The following is a 22001-nucleotide window of genomic DNA, read 5'->3' on the forward strand; positions in this document are numbered from 1 at the left end:
GTGTCAACAGCTGGTGCATTGTTGTCGGTCGACGGGGGCTGCACACTTAGCAACCCAATGGTGACCGTTGAAGTGGCGGCCGAGGCCGAGTCAGGCGGAAGATTGAGAGGAGATAATCGTGGGGTAAGGTAGCGCCGCTCAGTAAACAGAAATTCTAAGTAAGAACGTGTGTCTTGTTCACAGGGAACATTACGAACAACCGGAAATTTCTGGTAGAGGGAGAAAGGTAGAAAGTGCGAGATTGTCAACCAAGGGTGCATGGATTATATTTTCAATATTGAAGTTACCACATGTGGCATTGAGGCCTAGCAGTTGTGGAAGGCGTCGAGTGGACTGGTGGAACAGATCTACAAAGGGCGCACGCAGAAATATGTAGAGTAAAAATGTAGCCTTGGAACTTGAACAGAGTAAATTATGCAGAGGCGAAACTTCTCTGCTTGAGAGTTAGATAAATAATGTAAAAAGCAACTCTGTCAAGATGCTAGCAACATATTTAAAGGGCACTTTACATGAGCATTTTCAGCATCTGGCCAGCTGCTGAAAACTGGCGGCGGATACTTAGACTGAGAGTAAGTTTCGTGAATCACTGTTTATTGTTGCTAAGTTATGTCTCCTTTGGTTGACGAGAGAGTGCGGATTGGTTATAAGAGGCAATAGGAGCAGGGTAATGGTGTGGTGGTTTAGAAGCGAGAGGAGAGAAGGGAGCGTAAACGCGAGGCGCGCAGCGGGCCGGGTGAAAACGGGCAAGGCGAGCCAGAGCCGCAGTAGAAGTTATCACCGCGGTCTGAGCAGTAAATGGTTACAGTGGTGAGGTTACATTGCTGGGGGGGTGACGTAATAGTTTAATTAAAGCATTTTGTGCTTACTGTTCAGGATACGCGTGTCTTCTCTGTTAATGTTTCACACATCCCGCGAGCCGGGAGGAATGCAACCCTCTGGCAGGCCAGCTTGCCGGCTCGCGGGCGTAAGATTTGACACCTCTAAATATTTTCATTATAGACAATGCTGATTACGCATAGTTTGGAAAAATGGCCTAATATTCGGGCCACATAATATTCGGGCCCCGCTGGATAATTGGTCGGCGCTCTAATAAAATAATACAGTTCATAATGAACAAATCTATGAGTGACAGGTTAAGGAAAGTATAGAGAATAGGCAAGGAGGCGAGAAGGAAAAAGAAAAGCGGAAATAAAGTAAATAATGAATGAGATGAATACAATGAAAAAACGATAAATATAAATAAACAATTGCTGACGCATTGTTGTATGGTAAGATGGTGGCATTGTAATAGCGATTAAGACTAAGTGTAAAAAGCGTAGACTATAATCGACATTGTGGTGGTTGTGCGTTATGAGTTATGTGGGATTATCTACTTGAATTAGTATATTATTATTGTTCTCGCCAGAAGTGCGCAAGGTACATTCAGGAATTCCGTGTACAGGACCTAAGACTTGGGTAGCATTAGTCGGTGGCCCTGGCCACTCAATCGGCAAGACATGTTGTTCACAGGGTCAATAGAAGACTGCCGTGCTACTCTGTTCCGACAAAACTCCCTGCCCTATGTCCAAGAGACTTGCTGCTTGCAAGAACTGGCAAAATCTCAGCGCGCAGCTTAAAAAATCTGCTGCTAAACTTTCTGCTTTGAAGCCAGCGCTCTCAAAAGCGACAGGTGACTTTGCTTCAGGATAATCTTGCTGCATTAGTATTCAATGGACTAATTTTTACATTCTCTAACTGTAAATTGTATGCGTGTCGGTAGTTGTGTTTGCCAGGAGGCTCCATCCGTTGCTGTGAAGATCACAGTGGGGAAGAGTAAGCACGAAGGCTCCTTCAGACTTCAGCTGAACGTTCGCAGCTCTCTCTGTATAAGCGTCTGTCAAAACGTCAGGCTAAACAGATTGCCTTTTTAAAGGTGTACTTATCACCGGCTTAGTTCAAGGCATTCCTAGGCGGGTCTTATGCTGGCCTCCCAAAAGTGACCCATGTCTGTAAAAACCTTTTCAGTCCACCTGCAGTCAGCTATGTAGCAGAGCCAGAAGTAGTAGAGGCATGTTCTTTTTGAGAGAGTTATTAAGGAATACGATTGAGGGGGATGGGGGGCCGACTCCGATCCAGTATCCGGTGATTGGGACCGAATTACCAAGCTAATCACAGGCATCGGAGAATTTTCCGCATCCAACCTGCGGAGATTTTCCGCGCATCCATGAGCCGATGTCTGCGCTTTAACGTTGTCTGCCTGAAATGACTTCCAAACAGTGGAGTTCGCTGCTGCGCCTATCTACTGCGGTAGCTGGCTGCAAAGACTGTGAGATGGAGTGCCTGAACAGAGGGGCTCAATGAGCACAGAGTTTATGGAGACAGCGCCCGCTCAGGAAATCCATTAGCCGTTTGCAGCCAGGCTAGCAGCGGAGTTGGGTGGGGGTAGCCCAACGATGGCTCCGCTGTGTGTTGGATTGATACTTACACTGGGAAACGCAACCAAAGGAGCAAGACAGCAAATGCAATGTTGCAAAGAAGCCAGTGATTCAGAAGAGGCGGAAGGCTCGCATCACGTCGTACAACACTACATATTTCAAAACATTTTAAAAAAGCACCACACGAAAGAGCACCAAGGATTTTTAGCCACGGCGGCAGGAAAAGAATGAAAGGAGAGGCTGTAGACAGTCACTTCAGGAGTCATTCAAAAAACAAGGTAACCACTCCAGAGGTAGACAAACGTTGAAAGCTAAAAGGGGCATTACCGAAGAAGTTGCTCAACATGCATCGATACTCGATGACCAAACCCGGTTTATCAGTGGTGGAAAAGCGCGGGATTTCGCAGCGCTGATTGAACACTTCAGCCACAGGTATTGTTTACCATCCAGGCAGTTATTTATTCACGGACTGCGCTGACCTGACGTAGTGGCAGCCATCAAGGTGTCAGACAAGTTGAAGCTGAGAAGTTAACCCGCTTGCAGGGGTGTTCCGTTAAAAAATCGCGAGCACATCTGTGGTGTGCGCTAAGCGCAGGAAAAAACTGCCACCTGTGGCAGAAACTGCTGTAAAAGATCTGTGTATAAAATCAATATGTGTTTTGTGCCACCTTAAATTAGTCAAATCTTTTAGAGACTACGCCTGCTAGCTTGAAATGTATCATCCTATCAAAGTAGGTTCATTAGTTTATGGTTTACACAACTCCGCTGTTGTGGAAAGTCTCGAGGAGTTTGTTTAAGAGACCACTTACTTGTTTCCATTGGTTTTTGAAGCCATTTGCTGCGTGTTTCAGTCAAGTTGTGATCTTCAGATGAGTCAGGGCTGAGCACCAGAATCATCTGTCTCCTACCGTTGGGAGGCCTCCCTCATGAGGAAGATCAGCAGTCCGTCGGAGGTGATGGAGGATGAGGAGCCATCTCTCGCTCTTTGGGCCGTTGATTAGTTCAAGAGCGGCGTCCTCGTGTGCTTGTAATGCCTTGCCATCTCGTAAAATGACTGACTCCCGTCAGCTACTGGCTCATACCTATATAAGCCGATGGACTGCAGGGTGCACGCTGCATCAACAGCCTGAACGAAACCAAAACAAAGGTCACATTTTGTTTGGTTCTCGCCAGCTCAGAGTGTGTTATTAGTTTGAATTAGTTGTAATAACGCAGGAGTTTGGCATTCTAAGAGAAAAAGACTTGTGAAGGTGTAGACGAGACCACACACACACACCATCACACACACACCGACAGAAACAACCACACAGCACAGCATATTACACCACAGAGGCACACACAGCACACACCACACACAGTCACGATCATCAATAGCAATACACCACTGTGATTGCTCAATAGCGAGGCAGCGCTGCAGGGGAGAACGCAGTAAAAAGGTTGAAATTTTGCCGATGCTGTTGAATGCGGAAAAAGAGTAATGACGATGGGTGTTTGAACTAAGATAAGAAAAATTAGAAAATTGAAAGCGTGTAGAGTTCAAAAGTGAAATCTTTAACATAAAGGTGATGCATTAGTGTTGAGTGTTTAAGAGTTAACATGGGATCAATAAATGCGTTTTGAGATGGTTTGCAGAGAATTTCAATTTAAGGGAACTAAGAACCAGACTAGTTCTAATAGAATAGGAGACAAGTAGAGTTCTATAACAGAAATGCAAAGAGTGAATTAGAGCCTTTGGAAGTTTGAGCTTGCAGTTCAAAAATTGAATTGAATTGAATAAGACGGGTTAGAAATAAACCAACAGTTTAACCAGATAACCTAAACCAATTTATTTGGAGGTCAAACAGAAACTGAGGCGTCTGAAATGACACTTATGACCCCTCATTACACAGGAAAACTGCAGTAAGTACAGTAGGTCAAAGTTAATGCTGGCAGTGGGTCTGTAAACTGTGATGGAAGTTTATGGTTATAATTTCACTGTTTGCTTTGTTTTATGTTCCAAATAAGTTTGACTAACCTGGAGGTTGTTTCCAGACTGTCTGCTTATCTGAATGCTCGTATTGGTTTGTTTTTTTAGCAATGTGAGGCTGATGAAAATAAGATCAAAGATGTAATAAAACTGCATTATCCTTTTAATATTTAATACCAGTGTAAACTATTTAGTGACATCTAGCATATAACTGCTCACCTTCCAAGCCTGTAGGAGAAACTATGGTGGCCATGAAACTCTCCAAAAAGTCAATAGGCCATATCTAGTGCCAGTGTTTGGTTTGTCCATTCTGGGCTAGTGTAGAAACATGGCAGAAGAGGACCTACTCCCTCTGTAGATAAAACAGCTCATTCTAATGTAACAAAAACACAACAGTTCTTATTAGTAGGTGATTATACACTAATGAAAACATTCCTATGAATATTATATATCCATTTCTATTGACAATAGATCCTACTGAATGTTACACACTGGACCTTTAATAACCTAGCGTTTTGACCACGAGAGATTAGAGTTTTCTCTCTAACTGACCCTTTGAGTACATCAATCAGTTATGTTGTCAGCATCTGGACAGTTCAGACACCTGTCACTGGCTCCTGTTGTCCTCTTATGTTGGATAAGAGACATTGGCTATTTACTATACCCCTATGTTACTGTGTTCAAACTGTAGTTGTTACACCATCAGTATAAAATTCTGTGATCTACGTGTTTAAATATCCAGAGACTGTACTCTGCTGTTTCACTCAGATACAGCTCTGGGAAACTCACTGTGCCTTTCCAGGAAATTTTCCAAGACAGCACTTGCTCAAACGGTCATAATTTACCAGTGGGCCTGGCATTGACCTTAACGTTTATTCCTTGTTTTTTAATGATGAAGTGTCTTAGGTTCATTACGACGCACAAAAGATCGCTGTAAATCCAATCCACTCCGCATCTGGTGTGAACGGCTAGATTGACGAGGACAAAATGAAAAGGGAGAGTTTAACAAATTTTTCTGTTCTATTTCACGTCTGGTTAACCCACTGCAAAGTGTCACACCGAGCAGCTACTAACTGTCAAGTTTCAAACTAAATATTGTTTATGTAGGTGATCTGAGTGAGGGGGTAAAATCCAATAACGTTTTCCAGGAGAACAAAGATTATTTCCAGGATGTTTGGTCATTTTAATTAATTCCAAGGTGTTTCCATGACTGGAAGACTCCTCTCTAAGTTTGCAGGGTTTTCAGGACACGTATTCTGTCAATTTAACAATTCCTTTTCGTTTTAATTTCTGCCGGTAAAAAAAATAATAAACTAAGGGAAACATGACCTCCTCCTGACCAGCCTGTTAAAAGAGTCCCATGAAAAAACAGGGCATCACTGTTTTTACCAATTGGGATCAAGTGCAAAAGTGTTGAATGAGTCGATTTCTCGAATTAAACACCCAAGCACATTTCCCATTCTATCAGTAGATTCAAACATCAGTCCCAAGAATAGTTCTTTGACCTTCGGGCCTCCACTGTCCATAAGTATGCTGTGGTTTCTATTTGTGCTTCTTTCATTATCACTTCCTCGTGTCTGTGGGGAAACCGCTCAACTCATTTAAGGCTGTAATGATGCTTGGCAAATGAGTTGTTTTGAGGCAACGTGAGCTCCATTACACTGCTGCTATCACAGTATTATTAACTTTTAATGACATTTCTTGATCTGGAGAGTCATGTCTGACCAAGAGAAACTGAAGTAGCTACAGCAGCCTTGTGACTCAACACTGCCATGTAAGGTCTGTAATTACTTCAATGGATTATGAATTATGGCAATTCAACAAGTCCACTGGTGAATAGAAATAATTGGATGAAATTTTCCTGGTCAATGGTGGCCGTAATATCTAAATCCTGTCTGGTAATATTACGAGTGAGTCAGACTATGGCTATTAAAGCTCCAGTGTGTAACACTAAGTATGCTCTATTGGCAACAACAGAATATAATATTCATAGGGATTTTTTCATTGGAGTATAATAACCTAAAAATCATTGTGTTTTAAAATCTTAAAAGTGAATGTAGTTCATTGATAGTCTATGAAAATACACAAATGGAAAAGGGGGTTTGGTTACAGGTTAAAGCTGCAGTCGGTAATTTATGAAAATAACTATCGTCATATTATCATATTTGCCTAAAATTTCATTTCATGATGTGAGACAGTCTGAAAAAGAAAATCAGGTTCCTCTGCCTCCTCCGAGTGCTCCTAATGGCATTTGCAAGAATCCCACCAGGCCTGAATGAAAAACAACCAACTCAGAGCCAGAAAGAAGTACATTGATGCTTGTCGTCAAATACAGATGCTTTTTTATGGGACCTGGGAATGACACGTATACACCGATCAGCATAACAATTGTGCGACCTGGGCACCGTGAGTGTTCAGAATGTTCTGCAGCGCCCCATACAACAAACTGGCCCTGCACGTGGGTGTTCTGACACGGACTATCAGAACCGAGCAATTACTATGTTTCAGCAGAGTTGAGCTGCAGTCAGCTCTTCTGTTGTGCATCGGACCACACGGGCCAGCCTTTGCACTCCCCACGATGCATGCAGTGGAGACCTCTGCCCCCCCCATGAACCTGTCTCCGGTTTCTTTTCCTTCCCTTGGAGCACTTGATAAAGGTATTGACCTCTCCGCAGACCAAGGAACGCACACCCCACAAGAGTGCAGTTCTGGAGATGCTTCTGACCCAGTCATCTCACCATCACAATGTGGCCCTTGTCAAAGTCGCTCTAATCCTCACGCTGCCCATTTCTCCTGCTTCTAACACATCAGCTATGAGGACAAAATGTTCACTTGCTGCCTGCACATGAACACTGTTCTCTTTTTGCAGAAAAACTTTCAGCTAGTCAGGGCTGGCTAAAAATGTAGACGGCAGCAGATTATATCAGTTGTCACTAATTAACTTCAATGGCAGACTAAAATGAAGCTTTTGTTCTTGTCTGGTTAAACTCTGCAACCACTGCATTTAGAGCATACTAGCTGTAAATAAGGTATAAACGCAAATGTAGCTTTATGTGCTTCACTTACTGAATTCAACCGGCCTTTATTTGGGACTGGCCTTTAATTCCTTTTACACAAAACTCTTGCTCAGCAAAGATGGGAAATAATATCAGATTGTTTATTTAAGCCAGTAGCAATATTACTTGTATAAAATTACAAATCATTAATTTGATACTTTGGTGCTCATGGTTTCCTTAAAATGAACTGAAGGATTGTATTGTGGCGAATCTCACTGATCTAATGATGTACAGCATGTCCATACTGACAGTTTAAACATTTATATTTATGTAGGCGATCAAAGCAGCTTAAAACTCGCTCAAGCAGGCGACCTGGTGGGTTTTAAGAGGTTTTATACATCCAAAGAACGTCTATAAAATCCAGACCAGGTTAGGTAATTAAGACCTGCCTTTTAGTCCAAACCTGTAGCCACACCAGTTTAGTAAAGGACCTGCTTCAAATTGGAACCCTGCCTCTAATTGAAGTTTTATGGTATATTAACGTATTCTTAACCATCCCCTACTGTCAATTTACTTTATTACCCTTATACTTTTGTACATCTGCAAGTGCTTTACTGCTTTCTTCTGGTTAGATGCTTAACTGCATTTCGGTACTTGTACTCTGTGCAGTGACAAAGTTATATCTAATTTGAAACAGGTCAGTGAGACCAGGAGAAACCACACAGCTGTTTCATTTTTTATTTATTTTTAAGGATTACCAGCTGCTCCATGCACCTAATAAAAATTATTGGCTTTATGTTCCAGTTTTCTCCTGGCCTCAACCTACCACGGACTGACATCTATACAGAGTTTGTGAAAAACTGCTGCACAGGGTACACAAGACTCATAACATGGCAGCATTAGACCCTAAGCTCCCTTTCTAAGATATTTCATCAGCAGTAACACTGCTAGAATATGTACGCCTGGAGCAGCACTGGGCTGTTGAATTATGATTTAGTTGCAACACAATTGTAATTCACAATCAGAAATTATGTTTTCATATAAAGACACGTTTACTGATCCCATTTGTGAGCTTGCAGTCTGCCAGAAAGACAATAATGGCAGCAAGCCAGTAGACCATGCAATCCTTTCCCTTGCAGGAAACACATCAGACTGTGGGCTGCCATGTTTGTATACCATAAAACTTCAATTAGAAGCAGGTTCCCTTTATTAGCCTAGTGTGGCGACATGTTTTGACAAAAATAATATAACATCTTAAAGCCCACTGGGTTGCTTGCATGAGCGAGTTCTATTTATTTATTTACCAGGGACAATTCACATTAGCAAGCTAATTTTCATCTTAGAAAAAGAGAGCTTAGATCACCTACACAAATATAAATGTTTAGACTTTTGTCTATATGGACACACTACACATCATTAGGTCGGTTAGATTCTTTATGATTCAATCCTTCAGTTCATTTTACAGACACCATGAGCACCAAAATAATATTCCTACTTGTTTAAATAAACAATCTGATAGTATTTTCCATCTTTACAGTTTAGAGTTTACTAAAACTCAGCTAGCCTGGCTCTGTCTAAAGTACAAAAATACAACTACTAACACCTGTTAAGATCACTAAGTAACACATATCTCAATTGTTTAACTTGTACAAAAGCAGAAATCCAAAAATGACAATTCAGTGGTCATTAGGGGGATTTACAGGTATATACTAAGTTGAAATGAGAACCTCCTGTGTTGACTACAACCCCAACTTCGAGTAAGAGAGTAAGAAGTGACACCTTTAATTGTTTTTTTCAGTGCTCGTCATCCTGCGGGAAGGGCCTGCAGTCGCGAGTGGTCCAGTGTATGCACAAAGTAACTGGTCGTCACGGCAATGACTGCCCAGTGACGCTGAGACCACCGACCTACCGACCCTGTCACCATGGCACCTGCAACGAGAAAATCAATGTGAACACCATCACCTCCCCCAGGCTAGGTGAGGCACCTGTCACAACTCTGTTCTGAAGTCAGATTGAAAGGTTAAAGAAGCCTTGTTCACTGGCGAGAGTACAGATCATAACTGAAAACCTCTGCATTCATCAGCTACAGCTCTCATGAGGTGTGCCGTGTGTACTGTGGTCAACGACTGAAGTTCGAGTTACTTATTTAACTAAGAATCACACAAGGTTGTACAGTAAAATGAAAGTTTGCAGTCCCTTCATGCTACACAGAACACCACATAATTAAAATCATAAAGTGTAACATTTGAAATAAAATACAGTTATTTATATACATGTATGCATACAATAGTGACTGAAAACAGATATTTTAAAGATAAATTAAATGTAAGTTTGTGTTCACTGTATCAGTGACAAAAAACAACTATAATACCGACAAACTGCAACTGCCTAAATAAGCCATTTATTAGACATGGCTGTACTGGGAACCGCCTACTACATACTTTTGATAAACGCAATACTGCTCATCTACAGCTGCTCGTGCACCAGTGCTTCCCGTTAATTAACTAGACTATGGCGGCCCGCCATGACCCATGCTCTCTGACGCAGATACAGTGTTTATCTTGCTAGCGAAGACCAGGTAAAGCAGGAGTGAACAGCAGTTGGTGCCGATGTCATACGACAACGGACAATGACTTTATAAATCTGGAACCCACGTGCTGCCACCAAATGTGGGGGGCCTGACCAGAGTCATCCAGATGTTTGTTGGACTCTTTTTCTAGAATCTGCCTCCAACGAAGTGCCACCAATGATACACGCCACTTCTAAAATGAACTACCCACATTTCCAGCTTTGACATGTCTCGTTATGAACAGGCCATTGTGCCCTTAAAAAAAACAGGGATTTCCTCGTTAAACTACATGTGACGCAACAAATAAGTCACGTTTACCAGTGTCCGTCTCCACACTGGACATCAACAGTAGCACAAGATTTCTCCTACTCACAAATATATTTGTAACCAGATGTTACAGAGAAGTTCAGAAAGTTAACGCTGTTAGCATCTTTGTTGTAACGTTTTACAGAGGAGTCATTTCTTCACTTCAGTCAACCATAAAGAGTGTAGATTCCAGGCCTGTACAAGTGATACAAAAAAGTCAATAAACAAAACAAAAATCTAAAATGGTTAACTCGTCTTAATTGGGGAATACTCAGCTAACAATAATGTTCTCACCTACTCTGTCACATAGTGGCCATACGCCAGTATTGGTTGTTTTGGAAGACAATTAAAAACATGCATTTTGTCATTTATGAATACTGACTTGTTGCCTCTCTCCTACCCCCAACCTCAGCTGCTCTGACCTACAAATGCATGGGGGACCAGTGGACAGTGTACTGTCGCGTGATCCGAGAGAAGAACCTCTGTCAGGACATGAGATGGTACCAGCGCTGCTGTGAAACCTGTAGAGACTTTTATGCCAAGAAAATACTGCACAAGAGCTAATGACCAAATGCACCTACTTTCCTCCAAATAGCGCTCCTTTTTGTAAATGTTTTTTAATATTGTTAAATGTTATAAGAAAACAATTTCTATTATTGATGGAACTTTTTTGTATTTAAGTAAGAAAATGGCAAGTACATGTTAAGTGTACATTTTAAATGGGCTCATAAGCTTCTTGTTTTGATGAAGACTTGAAAATGTCCAATATTTCTTTTGCTGTACACCAAAAAAAAAAGAAAAAAACTGGGGGAGCCTTTAGAACGCCATTCAAGGCGGCTTTATTGCACAGAATGATTGAAAATAAGTGCTTGATTTTGAAGTAGACTTTCTGGCAGGTCTATCAGATGACATGGGATTATGAGTCAGCCAGAGCTTTCCCTCTTCCTTAATTATGCTCTCCTTTGTATCTTTTACTCGGTTGTACTGTATTATAGCTAACTGTTGCAATTTCAAATAACTAGTAAATAGGTTTATACATAAGTAAAATGATGATACTTAAGTATTAATTAAGTATACTGTAATATTGTGTAAGTATTGATCAGGAGCCATGGTAAAATACTGTAGGTTTACAGTGAATCGACCAAGCTAATGATAGGAGACCCACTGATCCACAGCTCTGTTTGAGGGCCTTGGATAGCTCATGTAGCAGAAAATGGTGGAAGCAGAAACATACACTCCAAGGGTACATTGGGTTTGTTTTGCTTTTCCGATCCAGTCCATTTGATGGACTTTAAAATTTTTCTTGCCAACCAATATTACTCTTTAAGATTTATTAAATTCTTATTATCAATTGTGCGCCACAAATCTTATTTTGTTCTAATTTTTATCCGTAAGTAGGTGAGAAGAGGTCAGTTATGGCAGTGAGAACGGACACCTTTCATTAGCGTGGTTTCAGTACCCGTCATGCTGAGGGGCCATGGGCATGGTAAAAGCCTGCTTAAATTACGCTGTGCCCCAGCCATGAACACATGCTTTGCTACAGCAGGGCTGTTGTGATCCTGCTTGGTAGCAGGACCAACCAGCCAGTGCACATGAACTAAAATTAAGTCATACAAATCAAATCATAAATCAAGTCTACACCTCTTCTATCTTCTTGTCATTTCAAGTGTCTGGTATCTGGATAAAATCCTATGCGTTGGCAAAATTAATCTGATAACTATCCGTCTTGGTTATCCTGGCTGTGTGCAAATCCGGATCGACTCCAGTCCAGAGAGTGGTGCTAATGCATCAGAAACTGCTTGGTAACTGACAAAAAACACCAAAAGAAGAGCTGTTCAGTTACAACAATAACAGTTAGACAGCTAACAACTGTCCATAGAGTAACACAGACATGGATAGGTTGTATTTATGAGCTAGACAAAGGTTTTATCGTATTCACAGCTTTCATTCACTCCACTCCCTCACAAACAGATCACTGCCCACTCACTGGCATTTTGCTTCTTACCTTCTCACCAAATCTTCAACAAACTAGCTAAATAACAACTGATGGAAATTGGAAAGCTAGTTAGCTAGCGTTTGGCTCTATTTTCAACTTGAGATGTGACTGTTTGTCGCTTTTATCTTTTAACCATCATCTGGTTGTCTTTTCAACATAGATTAGCCTAGCACATAGCATATCTGAGTACAGAAAAGGAGGAAGTTGACGGAGGCTTGCTCAACTCCTATTGGAGCAAAAAGGGGCGGGACTTAGGATGGGGCAATTGAGATAATGAAAGCACTCATTTAACACCAGGTGTAACTTCAGCAGCCCTTCACAGGATGTCATTGAGCAGATCCACATACAGGTCACTTTCTAATACCAGATGGAAATGGGCGTCTTCATTTCTCAGTGCTCTGTTATAAGCTTGTGCCCTCTGACAGTAAAGGTCAGGGGGTAAACCAGTAATAATTGTTTTTAAATGGCCGAACATTGAATACATAATATCAACAGTAATTATCTGTCACCAGCAGCTGCCATTAAAAATATTATTATCACCCTGTCGGCCCTGGTCACATAGTCCTGGAGCTCACATGCCTCAGTGTGTGTGTTAACAAAAAAGGCCTCAGTCTTTTCCATGGGGTTGAATGGTGCTACCTTATGACATGTTTCACTATTGTGGAATTCAGCTTATTGTCAGTGATGGTCCTATTGTCATTGTTTGTTTATAGTTATTGTTTTTGTATGTTGTAGGATTATTTAATAACATGCCTTTTATTGATTTGAGTCTTTTTTTGCTGATGTAGAGCAAATATGCTTAATTATTCCCGTACTGTACTTTTTTTTAGTTGCACATACAGTATGTTTGTTACATAAACTGCCACTAAATGTATTTCATGGTGCTGATTTGGAGTAAATAATTTGTTTATACAGGGATTTAACCATTTGTCTGTTGTTCTGTGTAGTCACACTATATATTTGTACTGTCATCCACTTTGTGTTCAATATTCATCAGACCATTCTGAGCAAACATCTGAATGATTGGATCAAATTCTATTTCAAGTCTACTGTAAAGTGATTCTCTTTTATTTTGTTACATAATAAATAATGTGATTTTATTTTTACATTGGAAAACAAAACCTGTATACCCACTATTAGTTATTGGATTACCATTAAACCAGAATGCAGACTTGCTCTCTTCCTCTTCCTGTTCCTCCCAGCACACTGCCATTACACTCCAACATACCAATATTAACTAATAATTTTAGAGATGAGAAATTTTTAGGAATAATTCTATCTAAATTTGAAATTTAAAATTTTTCATTATTTTATATTTTATTTCCAGTTAACTGTAAGTGCTTAAGACGCACTAAAAGTAAGCCCTAGCTCACCTTGGTAAGTTGCGCCCTTGTGTTACCAATTGCTGACACCTCACTTATGTGGGATGGTTTTTTTAAGTCCAGCTCTGGTCTGTCTTCTCTTCTCTCTCTTTTCTCTCCCTCTTCTGCTGTCCATCTTTGAGCTGTGCTATTCATAAAGCTCTATTTTAATCTATAAAATAATTATTTCCAGGTCAAGTTACAAACAAGTTCAACGTTTTTCTCATTTTATTTTTTGAACAGTTTAAACACATGTGAATGATTTTCTACATATAACCGTTACAAATGCTTATTTTAAAAAATTTAGTTCTGCTATATTTTCAAAAAATGATTACCTTGTTATTCAGGCATGTTCATTTTTACCTTATCAATAATCATAAAATGACCTGGGAATTTGAGATGAGGCTTGTGAAGTGGTGTCAAAAATTATGTTGGCCGCGAAAAATGTGAAGGCCTATTTTAGAGCCGTGTTTGTTTTTTTTTCCTGTCTACTGTAGAAACATGGCGGTTTCAAATGTGCTCATTTTCTAAGTAAAAAAACAAACGATTCTTTTATTTTCAGGATTATGTATAGTATATATACACTATGAATATTTTAAATTTCTCGCCAACAGATTGTCTACAGTTCCACCTGGACATTTAAATGATGTTTTTTGACCAATGGCAACGGTATTGGGCTGTGCTTCATAGATTCTATGGCTTCTGTTGACAATTCAACACCATTCTTAACCCTGGAGTCAACAGAAATTAAAGTGTCTAAATGACAACAAATTATTTTGTTTTTTACTCTCTGCTACTCAGCTAAGCTAGTCCCTTACAATCTTTATAGTATTCCACGCTAAAGTGATTTATACTCTTTTGTTATTAAAGTATTTGATTGAAGTATTTATCCTTTGTTTATCATATGTAAATAAGGTTTTTATTATTTATTGCAATACACATGTTGATATGTTGAGTAACAGAAGTTCATTCTTAATGTTTAAAATAATGAATAATATAAAATGTGATGTTTAAAATGTTATTAAGATCATAAATTAATTTAAAAGGTTAAAACAAATTTCTGTTTTAAAATCTCATGATTTATTTCTATACTTAGATGGTACATAATTGATTGATGATTGTTTGTTTTTTGGTCTGACCTATCTTAGTTTGGTGTGATTGTACCATTCATTTACATAATGATTTTTAGAGTATTTATATCCTTTACAATTGGTTATATTTGATTTGACATTTGAATGGAATAAGTTGATCGGATTTAACAAAATGACAAATAACTAATTGCATCTGTACTGTATCATATTTTTTTTAGAGAGGGATTTAGATCATTTCTGAACCTGACCCTTTGGCAGTTCAGTGGCGACCAACCGCAGAATTCAGTGAACAACCAAGAGCCTTGGTGTGGCAGCCGGGCATTCTTTTTTTTTGAACCATCATTAATCTGCACTTCATTTTTGAAATTAAATAAGAACACACCTAAACCTTACCGGGTATGAAAAAAAATACATTATCCAAGAAACACACACACCACAGAACTTTCATGGACTCTTTTTGTTTTGGAGGTTATTTATTCTGGGGCCCTTTATTGTGCGCCTTGCACTCAGGAAGCGCTTAGGTGGCAGGGAATTGTAAATTGTTCTTTAATTTTTGTATATATTTTTTCTCAAACTTAACCTGTTTTTTTGGGCTGTTCTTTGGACCTGGTTACTACTTCAGGTTCCGTAATTCGTTACCTAGGGTTTTTCTGATTATTAGCCCAGCTTTTAAATTTCATAGCTAATTAATTAGTTTTCGTTACTCTTTTTTAAGGAGACACGGGTTACAGAGCTTGGGAATACATAATTTCAAAATTCCCTATTGTTCTTAGAGGAACACACGTAAATTTAGTGCTTTTGGTAATCTTTTTCAGATTGGTGAGTTGCTTTTCAGAATATTAGTACATAATGTGATTTTTCTTTAAGTAAATCAAGAAGGAAAATATTCTTTAGGATTAAACGTTGAGATTTCATGCATATTCCAACTTTGAAAACCGTAAACCCATTAACAGAACTTCTTCCAACATTACATCAATATTAAGTGAAAAACAATTTATGCACCAGTGAATTGTGTGAGGATTTTTTGCTTGGAGGATCGCCTTTTTAAAGTCATTGAGGGCAGCTAATGGAAGGATTTCCCAGAGACTCTTTGATGCTGGATCTTTACATTTGTTGAATGTGAACTGAATCCTGCTAGCTACATAGCTTTAAAAATTTGCATTGAAGATGACAGATTCAAGTAAAAACAATTAAAGCACAACTGTGATTTTTCATATAAGCAGCTCACAAACACAATATTTTTTGCTGGGACCATCTGCTGCCTCAACCAAACAAACCAATTGGGTTAAGTGCATAAAGCAGTGAATTAAAACTTGGTTTTGGCAGTTTTTTCTGCCTTTTAAAAGGAAGTTTTTCCTTTGACCGCTGTCCCAAGTGCTTGCTCATGTTTGACTGTTGGGTCTCTGTAATAATGTTTAAGGAGTTCTTCTAGACTGCCATCTTTGAAAAGTTCCTGAGATAACTCTTTATGAATTTTGGCCGGTCTATACAATAAAATTTGAATGAATTGTTGAAGATCCTTGCCATACACACTATCAAGGGTTATGCCAACGCTTTAGAGGCTACAGTTCTCTCAGAAAGCGGTTTACGCTTAACTCAAGAAAATTCTCTGACTGTAGAGATACTGCGACTGGCAGGGACGAGAAATCAACTACTTAAAATCATCTAAATGATGCAAGATGAAACGAGTTTTGCAAGTGTTAGAAAATCCAGCATATGCTTCTGTCAAGAAGGGCACTGGCGCAAATGGTGTCAGTCAACAAAAATATCAATTTTAGAAAAACACCACTATCAATAAAAACCAGGGGTTGGGCATCCTGAAAACATGCACAAACAAGTTTAAAGTAAAGAGGTTGCACTGAAGAAATTGAAAAAACCCTTGATTAAAGCCCTACTGCCAAAGTTCCTAAATTAATTTCCTTTCAAAAGAAAAAACAATAAAATAAAGTAAATTTGACTCCTCAAAAGTTTAACACTGAAAGGAGGGTTGTATGTTTAACCAAAAATCTCAAAAACGTAAAACATTGGGGCCAGTTTCTTTTTTGGAGGAAATAGAAACATTTCTCTTCCTCCTTTTTCCTGCCTGCTCAACGATCCCCCCCTCCTTTTCATCCAGATTAAGATGCCCCCGTTTGGGCCCTTAAACAATCCCTTCACTTTCCACCCACCAGGGCAATCAAAGGAAAATCTTTTAATCGCAACCCCAGCCAAAACAAGGAAAGAGGGAAACGAGCAGGTTTTTGTTTTTTGCCCCGTACTGGAAAGGGTCCCCCTTTGTCCCCTTTTTTTCTCACCCAATCGTTGGGGTTTCCTTTCCAAATTAACCATTACCCATTTTGGATAACCCCGCTTGCCCTGGGTACCCTTCCTGCCAAAGGTTTTTGATCCTGCTCCCTCCAGAAAATTCTGGGTCGTCAGACTGGGGCTGGGAAGCTGCTTTCTACTCTGTTTCCCTGGGAGGAAAACCTAGTACGGAAACCCCTTGTTTTTTTTTGCTTTGGGTCTTTTGCCTCCCTGTTTGGCCCCCCCTGCCTCCCAATCAGCCCCTGAATCCCCTGAGCAGTTGTTGCTCCATCTTATTTCCCTCCAAGCCTTTTTGTGTCAAGGGAAGGAAGCCTTCCCCCGCCTCCTGGCCATTCCCTCCAAACCCCATAAATGAAATCCGACCTCAAAAAAGAAATAGGTTTGAGTAACAGAATTATTGTTTTTTTGCCTGGCGCAAGAAAACCCAGCCCCAATTGCAATGCATTTAAACACAGCCCCACAACAGCAACAACCAACAGCCCACAAACACCCACACTTTTCCCCCCTTTTATCACAAAATTCCATTGTAAAAGGCCCACCATAAAAAAAATAATCAACATGTAAGTTTGGTTTTTACAAGATTTTTTTTTTAACCCTTTCCCCATTAAAAACTTTAGCCCACATAATAAATGGGCATTAAATAAAAAAATGCCCTCCAACTATCCTTGTATATGAGCCACCACTAAAGGTGCAAAAAACACCCCCCAATAGAGGGTTTCAACTTTTTTTCCGGATCTGCCTTGGAAATCCGCCTGCCTGAAACCAAGCTTGGAGGAAGCCCCCCCGTGCCCTTTTTCCCATTGTTTTTTTGAAAAATGCAAGCTGTTCAAATAACTGTTTTTCCTCCCTCCGGCGGAGCAAGGTGTGAGTTAAAGTGGACCGCCGGGAATTAACTTCCGAACTTGCAGTTGGGGAGGTCCGACTGAGCTTGGATTTTTCCCCTGGGGGTAACCCCCCTCCGAGGCCTTTCCCCAGCACCTACCCGTTTTTTTTCCAGCAAAACCCCCACCGTTTGGTTGGCTTTGACAAATGGTTTGCCCCGCAAGTTTGTGGGTCCAAATAGAGCACCCCCCCACAGAAGATGGGTCCGCCTTCATCTTTCAAAGCTCCCTTGAATCCAATATAAGAAAAGGAGCTGTTCCCCACTTGGTTTTGAAACATCTTTTGAACAAGAAAGAAGTTGGTTGGTCGTGGGGCTCCCGCACCTTGGCATTTCATGGCCTTTTGCAAGGTTTATTCCCAAAGCGAACTTGGTTGGCCCCGAAGTCTTGTTTTGAAATGCTTTGAAAAATGTCCCTTACGATCCTCCTGCTGTTTTGGCTTACCGCCATCGTAAATCGCCCCCTGCCATGTGGGGGAAACTTTAGTCCACCCTCCGGTGCACAAACCGAGCCCTTGAAGCCCGTGTTGAAGCAAAAACCCCAGCCCCAGAATTGAGGAGAAACTCCAAACCTTTTTCATCGCAAGCCCCCCTTGCCATTTGGTTTCCCCGTAGATGGCCATGGCCCAAACTTTTCCAGAAGGGAATCTTCCAAATGAAATTTAACTCTCTGTAATTAAGAGGCCCTGGCCAAAGATGGGTAGCCCCCTGGTTGTGGTGAACCCCCTCCATTACAAAGAAGCCTTGTGTAATCTGAAAAGTCCCAACACAGTTGCGGTGTGGGAGGGCCTTATCAAGCCGGGACAATATTTGGGCCCCCAGAAAAAACATCTGAAGGTTCCCAATAATATCTTTAATAGAAAGCCCCTTTTTCAAAAGGCTGGGGGAAACTCCCTTTTTTTAAATCCTTAGGGGGGTTTCCTGGGTTACAAAATTTTTGCTACCCATTCGCCGTTTTTTTATTTTTCATGGCTATTTGATGCTGTTGGGTTTTTTTCAATTTGAAATGAAGCTCAAAACTTGCCCACCAAAGGTTTTTTTTATTCAATTTTTCAATTTTTTTGTTTAAAGAATCTAATTGTTTCCTATTCTATTAAACTAAAATTGGTCCTTTTTAGTTCCCCCTTAAATTGGAATGCAAAAAAAAAACCATTCAAAACGCATTTTTTTTGATCCCCATGTTTTAATCTTAACATAAACCTACCCTAATGCAATCCCTTATTGTTTAAGAATTTCCATTTTTTTGATTACACGCCCTTCAATTTTTCTAATTTTATTTTAGTTTCCACACAATTTTCCATTTACTTTTTCCATTCAAAGCCAATGCCAAACAAATTTCCCACCATTTTTTTAACTGTTTTCTGCCAGGTTTTTGCTCGCCTAAATTGGGGAAAAATAAAGTTGTGTATTTGGGCTAAATTGGAAAGATGTGATGTTTGTGGTGTGGGTGTTTGGTGTTGTGATGGTGTGTATATTGTTGTTTGTGTGGGTGGTTTTTTTTTGGTTGTGGGTTTTTGTGGGTGGTTTGTGTGTTGGTGTTAATTTCCAACAAGGTTCTTTTTTTTCCTTAGAAATGCCCCCAAACCTCTGCAGTTTATAAACCTAAATTCAAAAATAAATAAAAATTCTGAGTTGGGCGAAAACCCAAAACAAAAAATATTACTTATTGTTTTGGGTTTCCCCCCTTCGTTCCAAAAAGGCCTTGTTTTGAAAATGCAAGGTGCAAACTTGCAAGTCACAATGGGGTTTAATAAAGTATGATCAAAGTTTGTTTTGGGGAGGGAATTAAGGTCAAAATTTTAAGATTGGCAAGAGCATTACAGCACACAAGGGAGGCGCCTTGAAAATTAAATCAAGGCCATCCAAAGAGCGAAAGAATGGGGCCCTTCCTCCATCCTCCCCGAGGAACTTCCTGGAAATTTCCCTCCCCATTGGAAGGAGCCCTCCCGAATAGAGACAGAATGAAAAAATCCCTTTTGGTGGGTCCTACCCTGACTCATCTTGAAAGAATGAAAATTGATGAAACAGCAAGCAAATGGACCCTTTCCAAAAAAATGGGAAAAGAATAAGTTTTGGTCATTAAACCAAAACTTTTGAAGTACCTTTCCCCCACCAACCCAGCGAGGTTTGGTAAAACAATTAAAATATGATACTATTTGGATTGTTAAATAAAATTTTCCAAGCTAAAGTAATTTTTAAAAAGATTTGGACCTACATTTAAGGGGTGAAAAAAATTTTGGAAATTATAAGATTTTTTACCAGCAAAAAAGTTTCCCCTGCGAAGGTGGCAATAGTTTTTTTTTCTCCCCTTAGTGGAAAAGATGTTTTGTGGGGAAATTTTTTTAAAGGAAACCCCCTTAAAAAGTTTTAACTTCCCTCAGCCTTAAAACTTTGGGTTACAACTTTGGGGTTAAATATTTTCAAGGGTAGGCGCCAGTCCCTGAAATATAATTTCCTGGATGGGGTAAAAAAAATACCTGTGGGGGGCTTTGGAAAAGTGTCCAATCAGGCCTTTGGCCGAAAAATTTCCCCGGCCCCCCGGTTTTTCCCCCACCACTTGAAAATAACGGATTTTTGGTGTTTCAATCCCCGAAAAGGTATTGATGATGGTTTGGAAGCCCCCAACTTTCCTTTTCCGGTAACCCTTTAAGCTTTCCAAACGTTGTTCTACCTGGAGTTGTACCTTGTTTTTTTTTTGAAATGACTCCCCCCTGAAAGTTGATTCCCTTGACAAGCCCTTTATTCATTCTCCCCCCTTGGGCCATAAAAAAAATCCTTTGTTGCTCTTTCCTGGTGTGCTTTTTTTTTAATTTGTTTTGAATGTTATGTTGGTAAACGGAACCGTGGGAAAAATGGACTTCCCGCCCTCTCCTGAAAATCAATGGCATTTTGCCAAAACATGCATTTTGCTGTCTTTGCTCTTTTTGGTTTTTTTCCATGGTTAAAAAAGTAAGTATTCCACACAACGGACATGTTGGCTAACCCACAAGCCCCCGCTTAACCCTTTGGGCCTGCACCGAAATGGATTTTCTCCCTGAGCCGGGGCGGCGTGCTCAAAACTCCCTGTTTGGTCCTCAATTTGAGCCGCCGCCCCTTTGTTCAGGAAATCCATTCCCCACAGTTCCACCCACTTACCAAAAAAAAATAGCCCCAGCCAAGAAAAAATTCCTTTGGGATCATTTCCCAGCAAGACAACCGTTAAGCGCAGAACAATGGTCCCATGGAATCGGAAATTCCTCCCGCCAATGGTGGAAATCAGAAAATTTTCCCGATCTGTGGAAAATTACGCCCTGGTTATTGGGTCCCCCAATACCCGGTAATATCATGATGTCGGAAAATCGCACCCAATCCCCCCAATGTTAATCTTAAAACCTCTCTCCAAAACATCCTCTCTACTTTCTTTTGGGGTCTCTGTAAAATAGCTGACTGCAGGTGGGACTGGCCAGTTTTACAGAACATGGGGGTCAAACTTTTTGGGAGCCAAGCCCATTAACCCCCGCTAGAAAAAATCTTGGAAATAAGCCCGGTGAAATAAGTAATTTAAACAAAAGCCATCTCTGTTAGGAAATGGATTTGAACAGAGCCTTTAGAGAAGAAAAAGCTTGGAACTTCACTGAAAAGTTTGAAAAAGGAAAGGCTTTCGTGTTATTTCCATGAATTTTTACAAAGATTGGGAGCCTCCCCCCTGGGGAACACAACTACCACACCATAATTATAAACGTATAGAGATGTATACAATTTAAAATCAATTGAACCCTAATGGCCCAAAAAATATTATCCCCCTGAAAAGAAAGTACCCTGTTTCGCTTTTGAGGCCCTGGGCCCTACCAAAAAGTTTAGCACAGAATTTTTTTTAACGCGGCTTTTGAAAGGATTTTTTTTGCCCAAAGTTCTGCAGAGCCAAGTTTTCTTTGGACCATGAGGAGGTTTTTTGTGGAAAAGTAACCGCAGTTTTTATACCTGTTTAAAAAGTTCCTTGCCCGAATTAGTGGGCCAGGAACGACCTAATGTAACCAATCCCCTAATTGACTGAATTCCTTGAAATGTAAACATTCAGCTTGGCAGAAAAGAAAACCAATATAATATAAAAATAAAATAATAATAAATAAATAACCACA

At 40.2% G+C, this 22001-nt stretch overlaps 1 protein-coding gene across 1 annotated transcript in view; it reads left to right on the forward strand.

Annotated features, from left to right (window-relative positions):
• The window catches only part of adamts17 (ADAM metallopeptidase with thrombospondin type 1 motif, 17), a 104906-nt gene extending 93399 nt beyond the window's left edge, over positions 1 to 11507 (forward strand). Inside the window, exons 21-22 of the mRNA XM_035682220.1 lie at positions 9175 to 9352; positions 10664 to 11507. Coding sequence (XP_035538113.1) covers positions 9175 to 9352; positions 10664 to 10815 — 330 coding nt within the window. The 3' untranslated portion in view covers positions 10816 to 11507. The remainder of the gene's footprint in view (positions 1 to 9174; positions 9353 to 10663) is intronic.
• The last annotated feature ends 10494 nt before the right edge of the window (positions 11508 to 22001 follow it).

The sequence above is a fragment of the Morone saxatilis genome, unplaced genomic scaffold (genome assembly GCF_004916995.1).
Source record: "Morone saxatilis isolate NCDOM2014 unplaced genomic scaffold, NCSU_SB_2.0 Contig11, whole genome shotgun sequence".
NCBI lineage: Eukaryota > Metazoa > Chordata > Actinopteri > Moronidae > Morone > Morone saxatilis.